Source organism: Ranitomeya imitator, chromosome 2 (genome assembly GCF_032444005.1).
Source record: "Ranitomeya imitator isolate aRanImi1 chromosome 2, aRanImi1.pri, whole genome shotgun sequence".
NCBI lineage: Eukaryota > Metazoa > Chordata > Amphibia > Anura > Dendrobatidae > Ranitomeya > Ranitomeya imitator.
This window is the reverse complement of record NC_091283.1, coordinates 271,144,636-271,171,067: the sequence shown is the minus strand read 5'-3', so window position 1 is coordinate 271,171,067 and position 26,432 is coordinate 271,144,636. Positions and strand designations below refer to the sequence as shown.

Below are 26,432 nucleotides of genomic sequence, written 5' to 3'. Positions count from 1 at the left end.
TGGTCAGAATTGCAAAAAACGGCAAGGTCTTTAAGGTCAAAATAGGCTGGGTCATGAAGGGGTTAAAAGAGGTTCTGCAGCAGCTGGCTGTACAGTGAACTCACCACCAGCTCTGTTAATACACGATGTAAATAAACCTTCAGTGTCATGTAAGGCACAAGACTTATCAGACATGACCAGTAATGGTTATCTCAGTGGTGCAGAAGTCTTTCCTGTCATCCCACCCATGGCCAATTGTCGTTCTATGTTTTCCTTCTGATACATATTAACTCCTTGATGTATGTTCAGAAAGTAAGTTACTCCTGAGATTCTCCTAGAGATGAGGACCTTATGGTAATGATGCTCATTAACATGCTTTGTCCATCCATGGCACATGAATTGGAGGAGAACATATAGAATATATGTATATTAATACCCCTGATATGAAAGACTTGACTGAAGATCCACAGTGAGGTCAGATGTGGGTGGACATCTCCACAAATCTAAACCACCCAATTGGTCAATACAAAAACCCAAGTCTTCATCAGGCCTGAATATACAACCCTTGAGTGGAGGCGATAGTGACTTATGCAATTGCAAAAGGTTCTTCAGGACACTTTAGAGTTAAAAAAAGTTGCCTCGTCACGACTTCAACTGCAAATATCCAAGAGAGATTTTCAGTTTCAATGATGGCCTCCTCCGATGTGAGGGACGAGCTGAGCTGCTCCATCTGTTTGAACATCTATACAGATCCCGTCACCCTAAGATGTGGACACAACTTCTGCCGGGAATGTATTGATCAGGCTCTGGATACTCAGGAAGGCTCTGGGGTTTATACCTGTCCTGATTGCCGAGAAGAATTCCAAGATCGTCCATTGCTGTATACAACGATCGCACTGAGGAACATAGCAGAACATTTCCACACGCTCCAACCAGAGAGTTCAGTATTTTGCAGCTACTGTAATCACTCTCCAGTACCTGCTGCGAAATCATGTCTGTCGTGTAAAGTGTCCTTATGTGATAGACACCTGAGAGTCCATAGTAAGTCAAGAGAACATGTTCTATCAGGCCCTACAGCTTTCGTACAGGATGGAAAATGTTCCATCCATAAGAAGACTCTGGAGTATTACTGCTTGGAAGATTCTGCTTTTATATGTGTCACTTGTTGTCTGGCAAGTGAACACCAGGGCCATCAGGTGGAGCTCCTTGAAGAAGCTGCCAAGAAGAAGAAGGACAAGATGAACATTCTTCTGAAGAACCTGAACTCCAAAAAAGCAGAAACAGAAAAAAGAGTGCGGGACCTTCAGGAGGGCAGAAGAGGAGTACAAGAGAAGGCGTCTGGAATAAGAAGGAGAGTCACTGCCATCTTTAGAGACATTCGGAGACAGCTGGAGGACCTTGAGAAGAAGGTCCTAAGTGATATCTCCAAACAGCAAGACCACGCAGCTTTCACCACCTTCAACCTGATCCAACAGCTGGACATCCAGAAAGATGAGATATACAGCAAAATACTGTACGTCAATCAGTTGTGCAACATGACTGAACCAATGGCCATTTTACAAGAACAGGAGTCAAAGGGAGACAATTTTTGTGGTGTCTTTATGGTGGAGAACAAGAATGAGGGGAAGAATGCTAACAAGTTGGACATCACAGAAAATGTGGATGAAGGTTTGATCTCGGAGACACTCATACAAGGTTTATCCCAAGTACTGAAAAATGTAAAAAAAGGAATCAACATCCAGGCCCCTACAGAGATTCTCCTGGATGTGAATACCGCTTGTAAAAATGTCAAAATATCGTACGACCTGAAGACGGCATCCTGGTCCCAGGTTAAGCTCAACTGTCCAGAAACGACCCGAAGATTTCAGGATCCTCAAGTATTGAGCACCAGGAGCTTCTGCACAGGACGCCGTTATTTTGAGGTGGAGACCAGCAAGACAGGAAACTGGAGAGTGGGGATGTGTTATCCCAGCATTGACCGGAGCGGGCACCAGTCATGGATTGGGGATAATAAGAAGTCCTGGTGCTTGCGTAAGGTCTACTACAATAACAGCAACCTGTATTCAGTCATGCATGACAGCAAGGTTGTCCAGTTACCTCAACAAAGGTCTCACAAGTTCAGGGTCTATCTGGACTATGAGGCCGGGGAGTTGTCTTTCTATGAGCTCAATGACCCCATAAGGCACCTTCACACCTTCACCACCACCTTCACCGAGCCTCTCCATGCCGCCTTCTGTGTACTGAAGGATGGGTGCATAAAGATCTGCAATTGAGGATGTTTTAAGAAGTCTAAGTCACTTATGGACAATCAAGTGGTCCTCCTTCTTCTCAACATTGAGAAATCTTCGAAAATTCACTTTGATTCAAAGCAAGGATTATCTTTCTACCCTTTTTGAGGAGCATGCTCAATAATTCTGAACTGTTCCATCGTTTCATTGACTGCCGTTCTTGAGATGACAACAAATATGGCTACTTTACAAGAGTTAGTATGGAAGCTTCAGGTCTCGGAGACGGCTGGAGGACCTTGAAAATTCACTCCAGCTCAAGACAAGAAGTGTTCTTCTGCCATTTTAAAGGAGCCTTCTCATGGATTCAGAAATTCTCCAAATGCTGTCTTCTCTCGATGACAACTAAAGATGGCCAACTTTGAAGGGTTATCATTGAACCTTCAAGATTCCTGAATGGATTACAAATGGATTTATATGGTGGTGAAGATGGAGAAATTGGACATTCGTGAGTCTTGGACAAGCAACAAGGTCACCAGTCATATTGGACTTGTATATTTTCATTGTGCCCCCTAATTGACATGTCATTGAGGGGTGAAAGAGTAGGGGGAGAGAGTAGCAGAGCTCTATGGGAGAAGGGTCGGTAGTAATGGAATTCGCCAGGGGCAGCCTGACAGGCAGTTTATCGGGAAGCTTTACGGCGCAGTAGAGTTTAGGGGTGGAAGAAGAGAGGTATGTGTTGAGAAGAAGGGGTCACACTAAAGTAAAATGATTTATATCCCATTGCGTTGGGCAGAAGATGAATAATTGTGGCAATGCCACCGACCGCAGTGCTCCCGCTACTGCCCTGATGGTGGCGCTGACTTTCAATAGACAGAATTTTGGCAGTGGCTTCTCTTATTTACTAAGCCAGTGTAGTAGCAGTAGATGTGGAGGGGATGGTCCTCACTTTACCACCGGGGTACGAGATCTAGTTGTGTGATTTCAGATTTTGCTTATATCATAGATAAAGAATTGTAACAGATGAGAAAACCTTGACTGCCTTCTTCCACAAACAGCGCCATACCTTTCTACAGGTCGCGTGCGGTATTGCAGCTCAGTCACATTGAATTTAATGAAGCGGAGCTGCAGTACCAGACACAACCTGAGGACAGGAGTGGCACTGTTTTTTTCAGAAGCAGCTATGTTTGTCTAGCGGTGCACAATCATGTCATGTTGTGGCTTTTTGAAAAATAAAAAAAATTCAACACATTTATAAATAATTTATTATTCTCCTCGGTGTGGGGGATTATTACCAGTCATGCTAGTGGTCTCATCGCTGGGTACATGGCCGATACTGATCATGGAAGACAAAGAGGTCCCTACACCCTCTATAATGTCCCTATAACAGCTAGTGTGATACCGTCTACTGCAGCTAATCCTATCCTGTGTGATACCGTCTACTGCATCTAATCCTATCCTGTGTGATACCGTCTACTGCATCTAATCCTATCCTGTGTGATACCATCTACTGCATCTAATCCTATCCCGTGTGATACCGTCTACTGCATCTAATCCTATCCCGTGTGACACCGTCTACTGCATCCAATCCTATCCCATGTGATACCGTCTACTGTATCTAATCCTTTCCTGTGTGATATCATCTGCTGAGCTGTGTATCTAATCCTATCCTGTGTAATACCGTCTGCTGAGCCATGTATCTAATCCTCTCCTGTGTGATATTGACTGCTGAGCTGTGAATCTAATCCTATCCTGTGTGAAACTGACTGCTCAGCTGTGTATCTAATCCTATGTGTGATACTGACTGCTGAGCTGTGTATCTAATCCTCTCCTGTGTGATACTGTCTGCAGAGCCGTGTATCTAATCCTATCCTGTGTGATACTGTCTGCTGAGCCGTGTATCTAATCCTCTCCTGTGTGATACTGACTGCTGAGCTGTGTATCTAATCCTCTCCTGTGTGATACTGACTGCTGAGCTGTGTATCTAATCCAATCCTGTGTCATACCAACTGCTGAGCTGTGTATCTAATCCTATTCTGTGTGATACTGTCTGATGAGCAGTGTATTTAAATTCCCCTTGTTTGGACCTTGTATCTACCGTCTGTACCTCAGTTTGGGTAAAGTGGCTCACTGGCGCCCCATGACACCCAACACCCGGAGCAAATACCCTGGCTGCCCCCTGCTACATCTGAGGGTACGTTCACACAGGACTTTTTTGCTGCGTATTTTTGCTGTTTTTTTATGCTAATTTTCAGCTGCTTTTTACAGTACCAGCAAAGCCTGAGATTTCAGAAATCTCATGTACACACATTGGTTTTTTGTTTGATCAGTATTTTGTGCTTTGCTGCGTTTTTTTTTACATAGAGCATGTCACTTCTTTCAGCGTTTTTGCTGCGTTTTTTTCATCCATTGACTTGAATGGGTGTTGAAAAAAAACGCAGCAAAAACGCAGGTATCATTATTTGCTGCATTTTTGCTGCTGAAAATCCAAGGACATTAGCCTGGAAAAAAAACCGCACCAAAGGCTACTTTCACACTAGCGTCGGTACGGGGCCGTCGCTATTCGTTGTCCCGACGCTAGCTGTGAAAAAAAAAAAAGAACAACGGGGGCAGCGGATGCAGTTTTACAACGCATCCGCTGCCCCATTGTAAGGTTCGGGGAGGAGGGGGCGGAAAAAGGGGAACCGACGGAAAAAAAAATGTTGCATGGAACGTTTTTTTGTCCCAACGGACTGCAAAAACATAACGCATCCGTCGCACGTGTAGCAATCCGTCGCAAATGAAAGTCTATGGAGAAAAAGCGCATCCTGCAGGCAACTTTGCAGGATGCGTTTTTTCTCCATAACGACGCATTGCGACGGAAATTGCCCGACACTAGTGTGAAAGTAGCCTAAATTAGCATAAAAAAGCTGCAAAATTACGCAGCAAAAAAGGCCTGTGTGAACTTACCCTAATGGCTCTGAAGTCGGCAGATGCGATCGTCCTCTCTTCTTCTGCACACATCATGGGGCAGAGCCTGGTCCTCCAATAGTGGATAAGTCCATGTCCAGATAATGTTAGGCACATCACTATTGTTCAATGAGGGCCCTAAGTCAAGATCTTAGGGGCCACAGCTGAATGGAGGAGGTCGGCCTTGCTTACAAAGGCACCACTGTATGGCGGAGAAGCTGCAGATGTCTCTGCAAGGGGAGGAGAACCTTATCTGCTGCCTGCAGACTCAGTGCCATCCTTTGGTAGGATATTTCCACCCCTTCACAAAGTGGACCAGCAATGATCCAGTTCAGGGCACATTCTTCCATAACTGATCTTCCCCTAATTATTCTTCTGGATTGATAATTTTCACCCAAGATTTAAGTAACCGAAAACCAACATGGAGGGGCTCTGTGAAGGTGGCAGTGAAGGTGTGCAGGTGTTGGATGGGGTCACATGCTTCGTAAAATGACAGCATCCCAGCCTCATAGTCTAGACACATCCTCAATCGATGACATGAAGGCTCCGTCGATAACATGGTCTCCACATTGTCATGGAGGACGGAGTACTGATTCTTCTGCCAACGCAAACACCATGACTTCTTGTTGTCCCCGATATACGACTCGTCTCCGGTCCGGTCCATGGTGGGGTAACACATCCCGATCCTCCATCCTCTAGTGTCACTGGTCTCCACCTCCCAGTAATGCTGGCCTGTACTGAAGCCATCGGTGCTTAGTATCTGTGGGTACTGGAATCTCTCTGACGTTTCTGGATAGGCTTGGTTCTCTTTGGACCAGGAGGCAGTTTTGAAGTCATCTGACAGGTGGACGTGGTTTCCAGCAGTGTTAATATCCAGCAGTAGACTTGTCCACCTTGGCCCGCTGAGCCATGATTTTACACTGGTCATAATCTTCAGTAGAGCTTCTTCAAACATCTCAGAGATTAAACTTTCATCTAGATGGTCTACGCCATGATGCTTACCCTCAGAACTTTTCTTCTCCCTTACTGTGACCTGAGCATCCCAGAAGTTAACACCTGGAGATTCCTGCAGTAAGGCGATCGGGTCTGCAATGGCGCTCAGCTCCTTCACACGAGACATTTCCTCACACAACTCTTTCTTCTGAAGTTCCAGATTTTGGATCCTCCCCAAGATTGAGAGTGACACCTGCTCTTTCTGGCTGGAGATCTCACTCAGAACCTTCTCCTCAAGGGCATCCAATTGTCCCCTTATGTCTCCCAACATAGCTATCACTCTTTTGGTTAAACTATTTGCTTTTTCTTGAGTGTCTCGTTCGCGCAGACTCTGGATGCTCTTCTCCATCTCCTCAATGGCTGTTGTGAGTTTCTGCTGAAAGTTTCTCATGGCCTCCTTCCTCATCCGAGTAGCATCGCTCAGTAATTCCACCTTATGTCCACTATGTCCAGAAGACACGCACTGGTCACAGATACCGACCGAGTCCACACAACAGTAATATTCGAAGACTTCGTGGTGGACGTTGCACTTTTTACTCCTCGGTGAAGCCCTCGGTGGAGTGACCGTATGTTCTACAGAGCGGTCATGCCTCATCAAATGGTGGCGGCACATGGAGGTCTCGCACTGCACACAGGACTTCACGGCTGGGACTGGAAAGTCACAGAAGGTGCAGTAGATCCCAGACACCTCAGCTTCTGGAGCGGAGAAGAGGCCCTGAGCGATGTTCCCCAGGGTTACGTTTCTCCTCATGGATGGACGCTCCAGGAAGTCTTCTCTGCAGTCAGGGCAGGAATAAACTCCAACCTGGTCCTGAGTGTCCAACGCTCGACTAATACAGTCCCGGCAGAAGTTGTGTCCACAGCTCAGGGTGACTGGGTCCGTGTAGATGTCCAGGCAGATGGAGCAGCTCAGCTCGTGTTGGCAGCAGGATGACAATGACGTCATAATAAAGCGCCGGAGCGAGACTCCGTACATAACACTGTCAGATCTCGTCCAACGTACCACACGAGATCACACTCTCAGCAATGGTCGGTGCATCTAATCCTCACTTTTATGATACCGTCTGCTGAGCCGCGTATCTAATCCTCACTTTTATGATACCGTCTGCTGAGCCGCGTATCTAATCCTCTCCTGTGTGATACCGTCTGCTGAGCCGCGTATCTAATCCTCTCCTGTGTGATACCGTCTGCTGAGCCGCGTATCTAATCCTCTCCTGTGTGATACCGTCTGCTGAGCCGCGTATCTAATCCTCTCCTGTGTGATACCGTCTGCTGAGCCGCGTATCTAATCCTCTCCTGTGTGATACCGTCTGCTGAGCCGCGTATCTAATCCTCTCCTGTGTGATACCGTCTGCTGAGCCGCGTATCTAATCCTCTCCTGTGTGATACCGTCTGCTGAGCCGCGTATCTAATCCTCTCCTGTGTGATACCGTCTGCTGAGCCGCGTATCTAATCCTCTCCTGTGTGATACCGTCTGCTGAGCCGCGTATCTAATCCTGTGTGATACCGTCTGCTGAGCCGCGTATCTAATCCTATCCTGTGTGATACAGTCTGCTGAGCCGCGTATCTAATCCTATCATATGTGATACGGTCTCAGAGCCTCACAGGATTAGATCCATCCCCTATGTGTTGGACAGACATCTGGTGATAGGTGGTGTCACTGACCAGTCCGAGAGGCCACCCTAACGATTAGACACCGCAGAGGTGGTGACCCAATGCTGACGGATCCTGGAGGCTGCCGCTAACAAATGCCCCGAAGGCGGTACCCTAAAGCTGTCGGGTCCTAGAGGCTGGCCCTAATGATCAAACACCCTGGAGGCAGAGCCCTAATGCTGACGGGTCCAAGAGGCCACCTCCAAAGAACAAACGCCACGGAGGCAGTGCCCCAAAGCTGAAGGTTCCTAGAGGCCACTTCTAACAATCACTCAGAAAGCAGTGCCACAACGCTGTCTGGTCCTAGAGAAAGCCCCTAATGATCAAACACCCTGGAGGCGGTACCCCAACACTGACAGGTCCTAGAGGCCGCCCCCAAAGGCGGTGCCTCAACGCTGATGGGTCCTAGAGGTCACCTCTAACGATCACTCAGGAGGCAGTGCCACAACGCCGATTTGTCCTAGAAATCACCCTTAACGATGAAACACCCTGAAGGCAGTTCCCTAATGCTGACGGGTCCAAGAGGCCGCCTCCAAAGATCAAACGCCCCGGAGGCAGTGTCCCAAAGCTGAAGGTTCCTAGAGGCCGCATCTAATGATCACTCAGAAAGCAGTGCCACAACGCTGTCTGGTCCTAGAGAAAGCCCCTAATGATCAAACACCCTGGATGCGGTACCCCAACACTGACCGGATCTAGATGCCTCTGCTAACGATCAAACACCCAGGAGGCAGTGAACTAACACTGATGGGTCCCATAGGCCACTCCTAACGATCAAACACCCAGAAGGTGGTGCCCTAACGCTGATGGATCCTAGAGGTCACCTCTAATGATCACTCAGGAGGCAGTGCCACAACGCTGACAGATTCTAGAAGCCGACTGTAGCGATCAAACACCCTGGAGGCAGTGAATCAGTGCTGATGGGTCCAATAGGCCACTCCTAACGATCAAATGCTCTGGAGGCGGTGCCCCAATGCTGATAGTTCCTAGAGGTCACCTCTAACGATCAAGCACACTGGAGGTGATGTCCCAATGCTCATGGGTCCTAGAGGCTGCCCCTAACGATCAAACATCCAGCAGGTGATACCCCAACTCTGACTGGTTCTAGATTCCTCCCCTAACGATCAAACACCCAGAAGGCGATGCCCCAACGTTAACGGGTCCCATAGGCCACCCGTAACAATCGAATACTCCGAAGGCAGTGTCCTAAAGCTGATGGGTCCTAGAGGCTGCCACCAAAAGATCAAACGCCCCCAAAGATCTAACGCCCCGAAGGTGGTGCCCCAATGCTGGTGGGTCCTAGAGGCCAGCCCTAACGATCACTCAGGAGGTGGTGCCCCAACGCTGACTAGTTCTAGAGGCAATGCCCCAACACTGACGGTTCTTAGAGGCCGCCTAACGATCAAACACCCTGGAGGCAGTGCCTTAATGATGACGGGTCCTAGAAGCCACCCATAACAATCAAACACCCTGGAAGCGGAGAGATAGTGCTCGAACGCTGACAAATGCAGTCCCTGACAAATACCCCAGAAGTTGTCAGTAATGGTGATGGCCAATCAAACTTGTTGTATGCCATCCCCAATTCTGAGGTACCCCAGAGGCCCTCCCCACTCCCAGGCCATACAAGGAGGCGGCACTACTTCCTCCTGAGGTTTAATTTTAGCTTTTTCTGTTTTGTGTGAAGTTTTTTTTTTTCTGTAAGATGTAGATAAAAAAAAAAAAAAAAAAAAAAAGCTAAAAACAAATAAAACACAATTTATCCAACAGAGTAAGGAAAAGTCACTTCCACAAAGCGTTATAATCCATCTCTTAATATTTAATGTTAGATTTCTTCAATGCAACATCATGGTTTTTTGTGTGTTTTGGTAGAGATTTTTTTGATTCTTTAAAAAAAAAAAAAAAAAAAAAAAAAAGGGGGAAAAATAAAATTCAACCGACACTCGCAACAACATAAAATACTTATAATTCGCAGAACAGGATTTAATTAGTTAAACTCCAGGGGCAAAAAAAAAAGTGTGAGTCCAGAGCGGACCCCATCGCGGTACCGCCTGGCGGAGAATCGGTTAACCTATTGCACTTTGTGAAGAACATTTTTTTTTTGTTTTTTTATTTAAAAATAATAAAAAAAATATATATTTCTATATAATTCATATTCTTTGCCTCGACCGCCACCTCTGGGAGAGGGCGATGACGCCAGGTCTTGTTCTCGCGACTCCTCCGGGGTGACCCCTCAATGACGCCTTCTTTAGTTTGGGCAGCAGCGGAGATGGTTTTTTGTTCCAGTCTCACTGGTCGGGGCAGAAAGACGACGCGTTTCAGCCCCCGGTGCGACCAGCGGATTAACGGGATGCGATTTACATGTGACTTTAGCGTACGGACACAATGGAAAGAGAGGAAACAAAACACGGATCTTATTGCACGAGGTGCCGGAGCGAGAGAGGATAAGTCACGACTAGTCGTGCGATGACATCTCTATCTGCATGTGGTTCGCTTCCAGCCTTTTTTTTAATATTTTTTTTGTCGCCATTTTCTAGAGTTTTGGGTGGCAGCAAGGTCAATCGACATACATCGGGGAGCTGGGGGTGGCCGGCATCTGATCCAGGATTTTGATGACGTAAGTGGCGACGTCCACGTATCGCTCCTCATACATCACGATGAAAGGGTGTTTCTGTGGGGACAGAAGGGAAGTCCACATGCTATAGGAAAAAGAGTTAAGGTCCAATTTTTGGAGGATTTTTACGGCCTTACTCACCAGAAGTTCTCTGTACTTTGGCCTTTTAGATTCGTCCTTGGTAAGGCTGCCAAAAGGAGGGGGGGGGAAGTTAGATATGTAAATAATTAAAAGAACGGAAACACAAGAAAGGGTTAATGAGTGCAAATCTCCAGGAAAGTTCTCAGTTACTATTGTTCACCAGTAGATGGCAGCAACAGCTCAACTTCTCTTCTCTGTAGTACACCAGCTGGCCAGCAGATGGCAGAGGAGTCCCATGCACAGTACACCGCCCATGCCTCCAGATGGTGCCACCGCCATTCCTTCTCAATAATTTGCAGTGGCCAGGAAAGGGTTACGAAACCAAGATGAAAAGTCCGATATTTCCTTCTCTCCTCACCAGGAGGAAAGATCAGATGTTTACGTCGCTTTAAGGCTGCGGAGTAAAAGCTTCTCGCCACTTACCACAGGTTGACGAAGTTGATAAAACTGGGGGAGAACTCCCTCTCGTCAGAGTTGCAGAGCTGCGGGGGGTCTCCCTTCACCACCTGCGTCAATTGGTCAAATACGCTGTTCCACTTGGGGTACGGGAAGCTTCCAGTGGCCAATTCATACTGTGGAAATGGAGGGGGGGGGAGGGGTCGATGATGCCGGGAGGAGGCGGGGGGGCATGTGACGCGCTGACCTACTTAGAGGAGGCACATGACGCGCTGACCGGTGGTCGAGCCAGAGGAGGAGAGGGGGCATGTGACACGCTGACCGGGGGCACGCGACGCGCTGACCGGGGGTGAGCCAGAGAAGGAGAGAGGGCAACCGGGGGTGAGACAGAGAAGGAGAGGGGGCACGCGACGCGCTGACCGGGGGCGAGCCAGAGGAGGATGACATGCAACTCACCAGCGTGATCCCGAGGCTCCACACGTCCGAGCGCACGTCGTACCCCTGCCTTGACGCACTCGGGTCTATCCTTTCCGGCTACAAAATAAAATTAAAAAAAAAAGTTGATAAAAACTTTGGAGAAGTCATCGCCTTATGTTAGAATATTACCCTGTCAGCCACTGCGGATCATTAACTGTCATGGACAATACTGTCACAATGTATCAGTCTGGAGTGAAGGCTGCAAGTGTAACAAACCCCCAGCTGTGTGAAGTACGGAGTCATGGACGGATGACGAGCATGGTTTCCATTCAGTGCTGACAGCAGAGGGGTGGGACATTGTGTGGACCGGATGCAAAGCCTATGGTGGCGCTCAAGCCATGGGAGAAGAAATATGCGGGAAGTGTGAGGACCCCACAGGGGCGGGATCTACTCCTGTCACTGCCAGAGGACCCAATGGGAGCGGGATCTACTCCCGTAACTGCCAGAGGACCCCCACGGGAGCGGGATCTACTCCCGTAACTGCCAGAGGACCCCCACGGGAGCGGGATCTACTCCCGTAACTGCCAGAGGACCCCATAGAAGCAGGATCTACTGTCACTGACAGAGGACCCCACAGGAGCGGCATCTACTCCTGTCACTTCCAGAGCTGCACTCAAACAGGTTGTCTTTTTCTGACTGGGAAAAAGAATGGGCTCTTCTCCAGGATCAAGCAGAAGTGTGAATGCAGCTCTGAAGGTAGATGGAGACAATAGTGGGCACTGGGCCTCAGGAGTCTTCCATCCTCTTGTAACTGCATGGGCCTAGGGGGGCTTCAACTCTCCAACACCCCCGAAACTCTGTGAGCCTCAAGGCACACCCATCCCCAATGGTCCTCCCCATCACTCCATGAGCCCCGGTGGCCCCCTTTCATCCTTTGGTCCAGTGGGACCTGTCAGCCCCCTTTCATCCCGGTGAGCCATGGCAGCCCACCCTTTTTCCCCCTTGCAGTGGGACCTGGTGGCCCCCTTCCATCTCAGTCACCGATGATGGCCTTTTTTGGGCAGAAATCACCGGACCCGACAGCCCCCACCCGTAACCCACAGGGTCGCCCCCCACTGACTTATAAGGCTCCTTTTCAGAAAGGCGACTCCATCCCTAACCAGATTCCAGCTGTGCAGGAATTCCCGTCCCCGGCCGGTGACATCAGCCCCGTCTGACTCAGCGCCTTCCCTGTGGCAGGCACGCCGGCCGTGTCGTCACCCGGATTCCTCAGTGGTTTCATCTGAGAAAATCCCTGAGTGGGCGGTGGAGGGGGCTCGTTATAAGACTGAGTGGCTATAAATAGGGGATGACATCAGTTGGGCCGATGCCCGTGTGACGTCGCCTCGTTCCCAGGCTCCGCTCATGTCTATACTTACATAACCCTAAGAGCATCGAGAAAGAGCTGGAAACTGACAGCGCTGGGGAGGAGCGGAGCGGCGCCACCTCTGGACAGCGCGGGATACTGACAGCGCTGGTGTGGAGTGATGCCACCTCAGGACAGCACAGCGACGCCACCTCAGGAAACGGACTGCGCTGGTGCGGAGCGTCGCCACCTCAGGACAGCGCGGGAAACTGATAGCACTGGGAAGGAGAGGAGCGATGCCACCTCAAGACAGCGAGGGAAACTGACAGCGATGGAGAGGAGCAGAGCGACACCACCTCAGGACAGCGCAGGAAATGGACAGCGCTGGCGAGAAGCAGAGCGACGCCACCTCAGGACATCACGGGAAACGGACAACTCTGGGGGAGGAGCGGAGCGACGCCACGTCAGTAAAGCGCTGGCGAGGAACGACAGCACCTCAAGACAGCGCTAGGGAGGAGTGGAGCGACGCCACGTCAGGACAGCGTTGGCGAGGAGCAATTGATGACATCAGTTGGGCCGGTGCCCGTGTGACGTCTCCTTGTTCCCAGGCTCCGCTCATGGAAACACTTACATAGCCCTTACAAGCATTGAGAAACAGTGGGAAACTGAATGGGGAGGAGCGGAGCGACGCCTCGTAAGGACAGCGCTGGCGAGGAGAGACCGCGCCGGAAACGGACATCGCTGGGGAAGAATGGAGCAAAGCCAACTCAGGACAGTGCTGGTGAGGACAGACGCCACCTCAGGACAGTGTGGGAAATGGACAGCGCTGGCGAGGAGCGAAGCGACTCCACCTGACGACAGCATGGGAAACTGACAACGCAGCTGAGGAAGGGAGCGACGCCACTGCAGGACAGCGTGGAAAACAGACAACGTTGGCGAGGAGCAGAGCAACGCCACCTCAGGACAGCACTGGGGAGGAGCGGAGCGATGCCACCTTAGGACAGCGAGGGGAACGGACAGCGCTGGGGAGGAGAGGAGCGACGCCACCTCAGGACAGCGAGGGAAATGGAAAGCACTGGGAAAGAGCGGAGCGACGCCACCTCAGGACAGCACCGGAAACTGACAGTGCTGGTGCAGAGCGACGCCACCTCAGGAAAGAGCAGGAAACGGACAGCGCTAGGAAGGAGCGGAGCGACGCCACCTCAGGACAGCGCGGGAAGCAGACAGCGCTGGAGACGAGCGGAGGAGCGCCACCTCAGGACAGCACGGGAAATGGATGAAGCTGGAGAAATGCAGAGCATGGGAAACAGACGATGCTGGCGAGGAGCTAAGCAACACAACCTCAGGATAGTGCTGGAAACAGATGATGCTGGCGAGGAGAGCAGCGACGCCTCCTCAGGACAGAGATGGAAATAGACAGCAGTGATGAGGAGCGTGGTGACGCCACCTCAGGACAGCGTGGGAAACAGATGACGCTGGGGTGAGGCGATGCCACCTGAGGACAGTGCAGGAAACTGATGACTGGGGAGAAGCGAAGCGACGCCACGCCACCTCAGGACAGCGCAGCAAACAGACGAGACTGGTGAGGAGCGCAGCAACACCTCCTCGGGACCGAGAGGGAAATGGACAGCGCTGGGGAAAAGAGCGGCAACGCCACCAGAGTTCAGCGCAGGAAATGGACGACTTTGGGGAGGAGCGCAGCGACACCTCCTCAGGACAGAAAGAAACGGACAACGCTGGCGAGGAGCAAGGTGACACCACCTCAGGACAGCGGGGGAAACTAACAACACAGGCGAGTAGAGAAGCGTAGCAACCTCCGGACAGTGTGGGAAACTGAAGACGCTGGTGAGGAGCGCAGTGACTGCACTTCAAAACAGCGAAGGAAACAGACAGCGCTGGCGAGAAGTGCGGCGACGCCACCTCATGACAGCCCGGGAAACTGATAATGCTGGTGAGGAGTGCAGTGACATAAAACCAACAACAATAATAACATACTTTGTGTTGACCTGTATTCACAAGCGAAGGGTTAACAGACGCCCGTGAGCTGCAGACGACAGCCCCTATTTTTACTTGGTCAGGAAGCCTAGCCTCGGAGTGACCACATTTCTCAGAGCGACCTCATCCTGGGAATGACCCAACACGTTTCGAGTGACGTGGAGATGAGCCGGGGATCAGACGCACCGAAAATGCCAAACTTGGCTCGGAAATAGGGATTTTTGGTTACTCACCGTAAAATCCTTTTCTCCAAGACGCTCATTGGGGGACACAGGACTGTGGGTGTATGCTTCTGCCGCCAGGAGGCTGACACTAAGTAAACTTAAAAAAAAAATTAGCTCCTCCTCCATCGTATACACCCTGACACTGGCTACCAGAGACTCCAGTTTGGTGCAAAAAGCAGTAGGAGAACAAAAGAAAACACAAAAAAATAATATAACAGCATAAATACAGAAACTTTATGTCTAGAAAAGATCCTACTGACTAATGTAATCAGATATAACCAAAGCAGCCATAAGGCTACCAGGGAGGGAGCTGTGTCCCCCAATGAGCGTCTTGGAGAAAAGGATTTTACGGTGAGTAACCAAAAATCCCCATTTCTCCTTCGCCTCATTGGGGGACACAGGACTGTGGGATGTCCTAAAGCAGTCCCTGGGTGGGAAAAATCACTCACCAGAAAAAGACATCCAGATAATGTTTGTCTATAAATGTGCCACTGCCGCTTGAAGAATTCTTCTACCCAGACTTGAATCTGCAGAGGTCTGGGAATGGACATTATAATGTTTGACAAATGTATGCAGACTAGACCAGGTCGCAGCCTTGCAAACCTGTTCTGCTGAGGCCTGGTGCCGAACGGCCCAGGAAGCCCCCACTGCTCTAGTCGAATGAGCCTCGATTCCGGCCAGAACCGTCATGCCCATGGAGCGATAAGCCTCCTGAATGGTCGCCCTTATCCATCTGGCCAGGGTAGATTTTGAAGCCGCGCATCCCTTCCTGCGACCCTGCGGAAGGACAAATAGAGCATCCGTCTGGCGAAAGGGGGCCGTACGGGAAACGTACCTCCTCAGAGCCCTCACCAGATCCAACGTATGGAGAGCCTTTTCTACACGGTGCGTAGGTGCCGGACAAAAAGAGGGCAGAACAATATCTTCATTAATGTGAAATGATGAAACAACCTTCGGCAAAAAGGATGGAGCTGGTCTGAGCACCACCTTGTCCTGATGAAATCGCAAAAAAGGAGGACGACAAGAAAAAGCTGCCAGCTCCGATACCCGTCTTATGGACGTTATGGCCACTAAAAATACAACTTTCCAAGAGAGAAACATCAAAGAAACCTCTTGAAGAGGCTCAAAAGGAGCGTCCTGTAAAGCCCTTAAGACCAGATTAAGGTCCCAAGCTTCCAAAGGAGTCTTATAAGGAGGGACCTTATGAGCGACTCTTTGGAAAAAAGTCCTGACTTGACAATTAGGAGCAATCCTGCGTTGAAAAAGTACTGATAAAGCCGAAACCTGCCTTTTAAGGGTACTCGGAGCCAGCCCAGAATCCAGACCTGCTTGAAGGAAGGCTAGAATGTTAGGAACGGAGAAACGCAAAGGGGGCAGCCCGCGTTCTCTACACCAGGAAAGAAACACCTTCCAAGTGTGATCATAAATCCTGGCCGAAACGGACTTACGTGCACTGATCAAGGTATCAGCCACTTTTTGAGAAAAACCAGCCCGAGTTAAAACCCAAGATTCAACGGCCAGGCCGTCAAACGTAGGACCTCTGAGTTCTGGTGGTAGATCGGCCCTTGAGATAGAAGATCTGGCCGATCGGGGAGCCGCCAAGGAACCCCGGCTAGAAGTTGTACCAGGTCTGCATACCAGGTCCGTCGTGGCCAATCCGGAGCGATCAAGATGGCCGGCACTCTCTCTGATTTGATCTTCTTGATTACTCTCGGGAGCAGTGCCAGAGGAGGGAACAGATAAGAGAGATGAAATTGGTTCCAAGACAGTACCAGCGCATCGGTACCGAGAGACAAAACTGGGCACCTTGGCATTCACATTGGACGCCATTAGATCCACGTCTGGAGTTCCCCAAAGATGGCATATCTGCAAAAATACCTCGGGGTGGAGAGACCATTCCCCGGAGGCTAGACCCTGACGGCTTAGGAAATCTGCCGCCCAGTTTTCGTCGCCCGGAATGTGGACCGCTGAGATCACAGAGTGATTTCTCTCCGCCCAGAGTAGAATCAGTTTTACCTCCTGCATGGCTGCCTTGCTGCGGGTGCCCCCCCTGGTGATTTATGTAGGCTACCGCTGTAGCGTTGTCCGACTGAATCCGGACAGGGCGACCCGCCAGAAGATGGTGAAAACGTAACAAGGCTAGCCGGACCGCTCGAATCTCTAAGATATTGATGGGGAGTTCTGATTCCCGAGGAGACCAGCGTCCCTGAGCTGTGTGATGGAAGAACACTGCTCCCCAACCCAGGAGACTGGCATCTGTTGTGACCACTAGCCAATTGGTTGGGGGAAAGGGCTTCCCCCTGAGAAGAGATGAGCTGTTTAGCCACCAAGCGAGAGCCTGTCTGGTCTGAAAAGACAGAGACAGAGACAGAGACAGAGACAGAGACAGAGAGAGAGAGAGAGAGAGAGAGAATTTTTGTTCCATGCTGATAGGATTGCACGTTGGAGGGGTCGAAGATGAAACTGTGCAAACGGGACCGCCTCTATGGTTGCAACCATCTTTCCTAACACCCTCATCCCGGACCGAATCGTATGAGGGTATGGTTGTAGAAGGTTCCTCACTTCCCGCCGAAGGACTAGGACCTTGTCCTGGGGAAGGATAGTTAAGGCTTGAGAGGTGTCGAAGGTCATGCCTAAGAAAGATTTTTCGAGACGGCCGTAGAGATGACTTTCTTAAATTTACCAACCAACCTAGACGGGAAAGGGTGTCCAGAGTGATGTCGACATTTTCCTTGCAAGACTGAAATGTCGGACCCTTGATCAGCAGATCGTCTAGGTATGGCAAGACAACTATACCTCGGGAGTGCAGAATGGACACCACAGTCGACATGACTTTTGTGAACACCCTGGGAGCGGAAGCCAGTCCGAAAGGTAATGCCGTGAACTGGAAGTGTAGATTGTTTACGGCAAACCGTAGAAATCTTTGATGAGGCGGAAAGATGGGAATATGAAGATAAGCATCCTGAATGTCTACTGAGGCCAAAAATTCTCCCTTTTCCAGAGAGGCGATGACCGACCGCAGAGACTCCATCCGAAAGTGTCGAACGCGGACAAACTTGTTTAAGAGTTTGAGATCTAGAAATAGGCCTCACTGCTTCCTCCTTTTTGGGCACTACAAAAAGATTGGAATAAAAGCCCTGGAATCTTTCTTCCTTTGGAACAGGAGAAATGACATCGCTGATACGGAGAGACTCTATGGAATTGAACAAGCTTTGACGAAGAGATTTGCACTTGGGAAGACGGGATGGGAAGAACCGGGGAGGAGGAAGGCAGACCAGCTCTATTTTGTAACCTGAAGATATGAGCTCTGCCACCCACTGGTCGTGGATTACCTGAAGCCAGACCTGGCGAAATAAAAGTAGACGTCCGCCTACCCTTTTGGAGATGCCCGGAAGAGGCCTCCAGTCACTTGGCCGAAAATCTTTGCGTCCTAGATCCTCTAGATCTAGAAGACTGGGGACGCATTCTTCCCCCCTGACTGGCCGAATAAGGGGTCCGACCGTCTCGGTCCTGATTGGGCCGACCCTGCGCAGGAGAACCTGATGCTGGGTCCCATCTGACATAGTGAAAGGTTCTAAAGCGAGCCTGAAAATGGCGCCGAAAAGGCTGTCTGGCCCTCTGCTGAGGAAGGAATTTACTTTTCACTCCTGTGGAGTCAGAAATGAGCTGATCCAGCTTTTCTCCGAACAAACGACCACTCTGATACGGCAGGGATGTAAGAGATTTCTTAGAGGTAGAATCAGCCCGCCAGGACCTTAACCAAAGGGCCCTTCTGATGGCAATAGCATTAGAAGCAGCCGAGGAAGCACAATCTGCCGCATCCAGAGATGCGTTAATCAGATAGCTACCGGCCATAGCTACCTGAGAAGACATTTCAGCCAATTCTGCTGACACATTACCTTCCTGGAGAGCCTTAGATAACGAGTCAGACCAAGATATCATAGCCCTGGCAACCCAGGTTGCCGCAAAAGAAGGAAAAAGTGCCGAGCTTGAGGCCTCAAAGACGGAACGAGCCAAGCTCTCTATAAGACGATCCGTAGGATCCTTAATCGATGAGCCATTAGGGAGAGATAGTAAGGATCTGGAGGATCTACAGAAGGATTTTCTGCCCAATCACTACAAAGTTCCGAAGCAAAAGGATACCTAGCCTTCAGAGCTCTTTGCCCTGAAAAGCGTTTGTCCGGGTGCTCCCTATTGCGTCGAATGAGGTCCTCGAACTCAGGATGAGAGGAAAAAACCCTATGGGCCCGTTTAGACCGCTTAAATGAGACCTTATGATCAGAGGAAGAGACGAGCTCGTCTTCTATCCCCAAAGACTGATTGACAGCTTCAATTAGGCTGTCTACTGACTCCTGAAACCCAGGTTTATCAAAATTAAGAGACCCTTCTGACTCGTAGTCAGTCTCAACTTCACCGCTTTCTGCAGGGGAAGGAGAGCGAGATACGGAACTCCAGGATGCGGAAGCACCTGAGTGCCTGGGAGACGCTTTGCGAATCCGCTTTCCATGCGTCTGTCGAGTGAGAGCGCGCCCCCTGCAGGCCGCAGACTCCTGAGACCCCGAGGCCCTCTCTGAGACAGGCGGATTACTGGTCCCGACCGCCGGGGTCTGCAGAGATTTGATCGCTTCAGTAAGGGACGCCATGGATTGTGACAAGGACGTGACCCATTCCGGAGGAGCTACCACAGCATCTGGCTGAGGGACCGGAGCTGGAGAGACTACTGGAGGACTGGCGGGGGGGGCTCCTGGACACGTTCAGGGTCACAGGCCTCACAGGGGCGATTACTTTGGGCATGCGGAAAAAGGGCACTACAAGATACACAACTGGTAAAAAGAACCGTGTGAGTCTTAACCCTTCTAGACATAATGATCCGTAATGCTATACCCAGGGCCAGAGACTGGGAAAAAAGGAATGCTTCAGCCAGATGGAGGGAGAAGCACTTACCCCAGTCCTGTGTCCCCACGAGTACCGAGATGGATCCTCAAAGCATGATGCTGAGCCCAAAAGCGCTGTTTTATATGCATAGCAGGCCTTAGGGGGGAGGGACCGCCAAACGATGCTGCGGCCTGGAGCAGGCCCGAAGCCGGGGCCTCAATTTTTCCCCCCTTAGAGCGAGGGGAGCCGGAACCGGAAGAGACGCGCCGGAAGGGGCGGAGCCCCACAGCGCGGTCCGAAGGCCGGAAGTCCCGGCTCCAGGAAGCTGCTCCACGCCCGAAGCGGCCAGGCAGAGCCGATGCCTCTGGGGGGACAGCGGCGCCGATCCTAACTCCGCGCGCCGCCGGACCACGCTGCAGCGTAGCTGCGCCACAGCGTCGCCCGACGTAACGCCACAGCGCCGGACAACGCCGCAGCGCCACAGATCCAACGCCCCAGCGCCGGTTCACGCCGCAGCCCAGCAGTCCCAACGCAGCAGCGCCGGACCACGCCGCAGCGTCGCCACACCAAGACGCCGGCCTCGGCAGCGCTGAGAAAAAAAAAAAAGCACCGCACTCCCGGAGGACACAGCCGCCGGACCCCGCAGGTAATGCCAGGAGCCCCCCCATTATACCGCACTATCGAGGGGTAGAACCAATGACGGTGCAGGAACCCTATCTCCATTATCCCCAGGATAAGGAGAGGGACCGTCCACCACCCCAGCTAACACCGCAGGGGTGTAGAATTCAGGGGGGAACACACGGACATCTTATGGGCACCTGTACAGCCTGGAGTCTAGGTACCTCAGGGTGGTCAGGGCCAAGTCCGGTGAAGAATCCCACGTCGCGGGGAAGGATACGTGGAGAAAAATCGCACGTACTTGCCCGTTGATGGTTTGGGGAGATCGGACCCTCAAAAAGGTCCGTCGCCCCTTCACTCCAAAGATGTTGAAAAATCGGGTCCATCGATCCAGGACCCAGAGATGTGCCTCCTTGAGACACTAAGCATAAACTGGAGTCTCTGGTAGCCAGTGTCAGGGTGTATACGATGGAGGAGGAGCTAATTTTTTTTTTTAAAGTTTACTTAGTGTCAGCCTCCTGGCGGCAGAAGCATACACCCACAGTCCTGTGTCCCCCAATGAGGCGAAGGAGAAACTGCGAGACACCGGAAGGAGAAGCACAGGGGAAACAAAGACCCCCGGCCTTAAAGGGCCACTAACACTTCATCCAAAACAGAAGAATGATGGAAAATACATCACTGAGCGGACGACATCACATATATGACAGTAAATAGAAAGCGGCCCCCACTCACCGCCATGTACGGCCGGCAGCCGGCGTCTCTGGTCTTGGCGATGGAGTCCACGAGCTGCCCGCTGATCCCAAAGTCACACAGCTTAATGTTTCCATTTCTGTCCAGAAGAATATTAGAAGGTTTGATATCTGTAATATAATGAAGTGCACAGTGAGCGCAGCTCTGGAGTATAATACAGGGTCAGTAATGTATGTGCACAGTGACTGCACCAGTAGAATAATGAGTGCAGCTCTGGGGCATAATACAGGATGTAGTGAGTGAGCGAGTATGTATGTCGCGCTTAGCACAGCCACGCAGTATATAACAGTGTGGGCACCATATCCCTGTTAAAAAAAAAAATAAAAAATAAGTTATATACTCACCCTCCGCCGTCCACCGAAGCTGTCCCGAGGCACACGATGCTGCCGCCAGCTTCCGTTCCCAGTGATGCATTGCGAAATTACCCAGATGGCTTAGTGGTCTCGCAAGACTGCTAAGTCATCTGGGTAATTTTGCAATGCATCACTGGGAACGGAAGCTGGCGGCAGCATCGCGCGCATCGGTGGACGGCGGAAGGTGAGAATAGCACAATTTTTTATTTTTGTTTTAATTATTTTAACATTATATCTTTTTACTATTGATGCTGCATAGGCAGCATCAATAGTAAAAAGTTGGTCCGGGATGGGGCGACACAATGGCACTGACTGGAGGGGAGTAGGGAGTGGCCAATTCGCGGCTGGACTAAGCCTGTCGCTGATTGGTCGTGGCCGCGACCAATCAGCAACGTGGGTTTTTTGTTACAGACAAACAGACGGAAAAACCCCTTAGACGATTATATAGATAGATGATGTCACTCAGGATCAGTAATGTAATGTATGTACACAGTGACTGCACCAGCAGAATAGTGAGTGCAGCTCTGGGGTATAATACAGGAGGTAACTCAGGATGAGTAATGTAATGTATGTACACAGTGACTGCACCAGCAGAATAGTGAGTGCAGCTCTGGAGTATAATACAGGAGGTAACTCAGGATCAGTAATGTAATGTATGTACACAGTGACTGCACCAGCAGAATAGTGAGTGCAGCTCTGGGGTATAATACAGAATGTAACTCAGGATCAGTAATGTAATTTTCAGGAATTTCCAAATTATCTCACCTCTGTGAATTATTTTCAAGTTTTCTTTTAAGTGGTTGAGCGCCTTCACAGTCTGGAAGGGAAGAATCTCATTATATCGGGTACAAACAGCAATAACGCTCCTCTAACCCCTTAACGACCTGGGAAGTTTTTATCTTTAGCACTTCTCTTATTTTGTCTCCTCCTTCCATGTAAAATAAAAAGGAAAAGCCCAGCAGTGACAGAGGTCAGTATACCGTCACCTTTAGTGTTGTGGTTCCAGGAAGAGCCCTGTGTAAACACGTCAATCAATAGGGGCTGCTCCCCATGGACCCCAGCAGGGTCCACAATGTCAGAAGGCTTCTGGATGGGGCGGTCTTATCAGCACTGCCCCCGAACGTCCATTCCAGACCGAGGAAAATAGGTTTATAAAACAGTCATTAGCTGCGCGTTTCGCAGCAGTTCTGCTCCTTCTCAGGCTGACATAACATGTGACGGTTACAGCCGCTTTACGTCCAGGTGGGATTCAGCGATGCACATGGACCTCTGCTCCATTCCTGGTCATTAGTAGACACCATAACATTGTACATCGTCAGCGAACCTTAGGAGGAGCTCGAAAGAGGGAACATTTCATAACTCCATATAGAAGAAGCCACTGGCCGGGCGTCCGACGACATCGGGAAACCAATCGCTCGCAGCCAACGGGTCCCATTATGTTGATCTCTTTGTGCAGTCCTATGTAACAGCTGCCCCTCATTTCAGGGATTCCAAGGGTTCAACGATGGTCGTCATCCAAAAATGGGGCCCAACACACTAAGGCATGCAATGTCAGCCAATCACCCTACATTGTATAAAGCAGCTGTAAACATCACAAGTTATAGGTCAGCCTGAGAAGGAGCAGGAACTGCGGCGCTAATAATGGTTTTTAAACCTACTTTCCTTGGTCTGAACTGGACGTTCATAGGCTGTTGAAAGGTTAATTTGGCAGGAGGGAGGGGGAATATTAAAAAAAAAAAAAAATGAAATTTTTGACTCACGGCTAAAGTTATTTTTCCTAAAATCTCCTCTGGAATAACGTCATCTAATGAACTATATACATATTTGTAAAACTTGTCAAACGAGGTGGCCATGAGCTCCATGCAGATCCAGCAATCTCCCTGCGAGGAAAGAGGAAGAAAAAAAAATAACATACATAAAACACGACAAATCAGAGGCGAAAATCTACAGAGTTCAACTGTCTGCCCCCACCTCTCTGAACAGCGCCCCGTAAAACTGCACAATGTACGGACAGTCGCTGCTCCGCATCACCACATCCAGGTCCATCAGAAGCTGCTTCTGCTCCTTCTCATCCACCGTTGACCGAATTCGCTAGATTATAAAAAAAAAAAAAAAAAAAAAAAAGTTCTTGAGTCAATAAGTTTGAAACACAAAATGAAGGGGGGACCGCTAGGCGACCCGAGAGGGAAATGGGGACCGCTAGGCGACCCGAGAGGGAAATGGGGACCGCTAGGCGACCCGAGAGGGAAATGGGGACCGCTAGGCGACCCGAGAGGGAAATGGGGACCGCTAGGCGACCCGAGAGGGAAATGGGGACCGCTAGGCGACCCGAGAGGGAAATGGGGACCGCTAGGCGACCCGAGAGGGAAATGGGGACCGCTAGGCGACCCGAGAGGGAAATGGGGACCGCTAGGCGACCCGAGAGGGAAATGGGGACCGCTAGGCGACCCGAGAGGGAAATGGGGACCGCTAGGCGACCCGAGAGGGAAATGGGGACCGCTAGGCGACCCGAGAGGGAAATGGGGACCGCTAGGCGACCCGAGAGGGAAATGGGGACCGCTAGGCGACCCGAGAGGGAAATGGGGACCGCTAGGCGACCCGAGAGGGAAATGGGGACCGCTAGGCGACCCGAGAGGGAAATGGGGACCGCTAGGCGACCCGAGAGGGAAATGGGGACCGCTAGGCGACCCGAGAGGGAAATGGGGACCGCTAGGCGACCCGAGAGGGAAATGGGGACCGCTAGGCGACCCGAGAGGGAAATGGGGACCGCTAGGCGACCCGAGAGGGAAATGGGGACCGCTAGGCGACCCGAGAGGGAAATGGGGACCGCTAGGCGACCCGAGAGGGAAATGGGGACCGCTAGGCGACCCGAGAGGGAAATGGGGACCGCTAGGCGACCCGAGAGGGAAATGGGGACCGCTAGGCGACCCGAGAGGGAAATGGGGACCGCTAGGCGACCCGAGAGGGAAATGGGGACCGCTAGGCGACCCGAGAGGGAAATGGGGACCGCTAGGCGACCCGAGAGGGAAATGGGGACCGCTAGGCGACCCGAGAGGGAAATGGGGACCGCTAGGCGACCCGAGAGGGAAATGGGGACCGCTAGGCGACCCGAGAGGGAAATGGGGACCGCTAGGCGACCCGAGAGGGAAATGGGGACCGCTAGGCGACCCGAGAGGGAAATGGGGACCGCTAGGCGACCCGAGAGGGAAATGGGGACCGCTAGGCGACCCGAGAGGGAAATGGGGACCGCTAGGCGACCCGAGAGGGAAATGGGGACCGCTAGGCGACCCGAGAGGGAAATGGGGACCGCTAGGCGACCCGAGAGGGAAATGGGGACCGCTAGGCGACCCGAGAGGGAAATGGGGACCGCTAGGCGACCCGAGAGGGAAATGGGGACCGCTAGGCGACCCGAGAGGGAAATGGGGACCGCTAGGCGACCCGAGAGGGAAATGGGGACCGCTAGGCGACCCGAGAGGGAAATGGGGACCGCTAGGCGACCCGAGAGGGAAATGGGGACCGCTAGGCGACCCGAGAGGGAAATGGGGACCGCTAGGCGACCCGAGAGGGAAATGGGGACCGCTAGGCGACCCGAGAGGGAAATGGGGACCGCTAGGCGACCCGAGAGGGAAATGGGGACCGCTAGGCGACCCGAGAGGGAAATGGGGACCGCTAGGCGACCCGAGAGGGAAATGGGGACCGCTAGGCGACCCGAGAGGGAAATGGGGACCGCTAGGCGACCCGAGAGGGAAATGGGGACCGCTAGGCGACCCGAGAGGGAAATGGGGACCGCTAGGCGACCCGAGAGGGAAATGGGGACCGCTAGGCGACCCGAGAGGGAAATGGGGACCGCTAGGCGACCCGAGAGGGAAATGGGGACCGCTAGGCGACCCGAGAGGGAAATGGGGACCGCTAGGCGACCCGAGAGGGAAATGGGGACCGCTAGGCGACCCGAGAGGGAAATGGGGACCGCTAGGCGACCCGAGAGGGAAATGGGGACCGCTAGGCGACCCGAGAGGGAAATGGGGACCGCTAGGCGACCCGAGAGGGAAATGGGGACCGCTAGGCGACCCGAGAGGGAAATGGGGACCGCTAGGCGACCCGAGAGGGAAATGGGGACCGCTAGGCGACCCGAGAGGGAAATGGGGACCGCTAGGCGACCCGAGAGGGAAATGGGGACCGCTAGGCGACCCGAGAGGGAAATGGGGACCGCTAGGCGACCCGAGAGGGAAATGGGGACCGCTAGGCGACCCGAGAGGGAAATGGGGACCGCTAGGCGACCCGAGAGGGAAATGGGGACCGCTAGGCGACCCGAGAGGGAAATGGGGACCGCTAGGCGACCCGAGAGGGAAATGGGGACCGCTAGGCGACCCGAGAGGGAAATGGGGACCGCTAGGCGACCCGAGAGGGAAATGGGGACCGCTAGGCGACCCGAGAGGGAAATGGGGACCGCTAGGCGACCCGAGAGGGAAATGGGGACCGCTAGGCGACCCGAGAGGGAAATGGGGACCGCTAGGCGACCCGAGAGGGAAATGGGGACCGCTAGGCGACCCGAGAGGGAAATGGGGACCGCTAGGCGACCCGAGAGGGAAATGGGGACCGCTAGGCGACCCGAGAGGGAAATGGGGACCGCTAGGCGACCCGAGAGGGAAATGGGGACCGCTAGGCGACCCGAGAGGGAAATGGGGACCGCTAGGCGACCCGAGAGGGAAATGGGGACCGCTAGGCGACCCGAGAGGGAAATGGGGACCGCTAGGCGACCCGAGAGGGAAATGGGGACCGCTAGGCGACCCGAGAGGGAAATGGGGACCGCTAGGCGACCCGAGAGGGAAATGGGGACCGCTAGGCGACCCGAGAGGGAAATGGGGACCGCTAGGCGACCCGAGAGGGAAATGGGGACCGCTAGGCGACCCG

The 26,432-nt window shown here is 51.9% G+C and overlaps 3 protein-coding genes across 4 annotated transcripts in view; 1 reads left to right on the top strand and 2 right to left on the bottom strand.

The window, feature by feature from the left end:
* Positions 1–234: 234 nt before the first annotated feature.
* Positions 235–3,455, top strand: LOC138663113 (nuclear factor 7, brain-like). The gene has a single exon (XM_069749217.1). The coding sequence runs from the start codon at positions 666–668 to the stop codon at positions 2,250–2,252; it is 1,587 nt and encodes a 528-aa protein (XP_069605318.1). The 5' UTR covers positions 235–665; the 3' UTR covers positions 2,253–3,455.
* A 4-nt stretch (positions 3,456–3,459) lies between these two features.
* On the bottom strand, positions 3,460–7,092 carry LOC138667858 (E3 ubiquitin/ISG15 ligase TRIM25-like). Its single transcript, XM_069755942.1, has one exon. It carries the CDS (start codon positions 7,090–7,092, stop codon positions 5,521–5,523), a length of 1,572 nt encoding a protein of 523 aa, XP_069612043.1. The 3' UTR covers positions 3,460–5,520.
* Positions 7,093–9,689: 2,597 nt separating this feature from the next.
* The window catches only part of MAP2K4 (mitogen-activated protein kinase kinase 4), a 38,472-nt gene continuing 21,729 nt past the window's right edge, over positions 9,690–26,432 (bottom strand). Inside the window, exons 6-13 of one of the 2 annotated variants that reach the window (XM_069749215.1) lie at positions 23,493–23,612; positions 23,282–23,401; positions 22,287–22,338; positions 21,151–21,278; positions 11,401–11,478; positions 10,972–11,120; positions 10,549–10,594; positions 9,690–10,464 (exon numbers count right to left, since the gene is read on the bottom strand). In XM_069749215.1, the coding sequence (XP_069605316.1) occupies positions 10,351–10,464; positions 10,549–10,594; positions 10,972–11,120; positions 11,401–11,478; positions 21,151–21,278; positions 22,287–22,338; positions 23,282–23,401; positions 23,493–23,612 (807 nt within the window). In that variant the 3' untranslated portion in view covers positions 9,690–10,350. The remainder of the gene's footprint in view (positions 10,465–10,548; positions 10,595–10,971; positions 11,121–11,400; positions 11,479–21,150; positions 21,279–22,286; positions 22,339–23,281; positions 23,402–23,492; positions 23,613–26,432) is intronic. The other variant, XM_069749216.1, reaches the window with a different exon arrangement.

Excerpts from the sequence above, each read along its gene's own strand:
- LOC138663113 (XM_069749217.1), top strand. The coding sequence starts at position 666 with ATGATGGCCTCCTCCGATGTGAGGGACGAGCTGAGCTGCTCCATCTGT.
- LOC138667858 (XM_069755942.1), bottom strand. The coding sequence starts at position 7,092 with ATGACGTCATTGTCATCCTGCTGCCAACACGAGCTGAGCTGCTCCATC.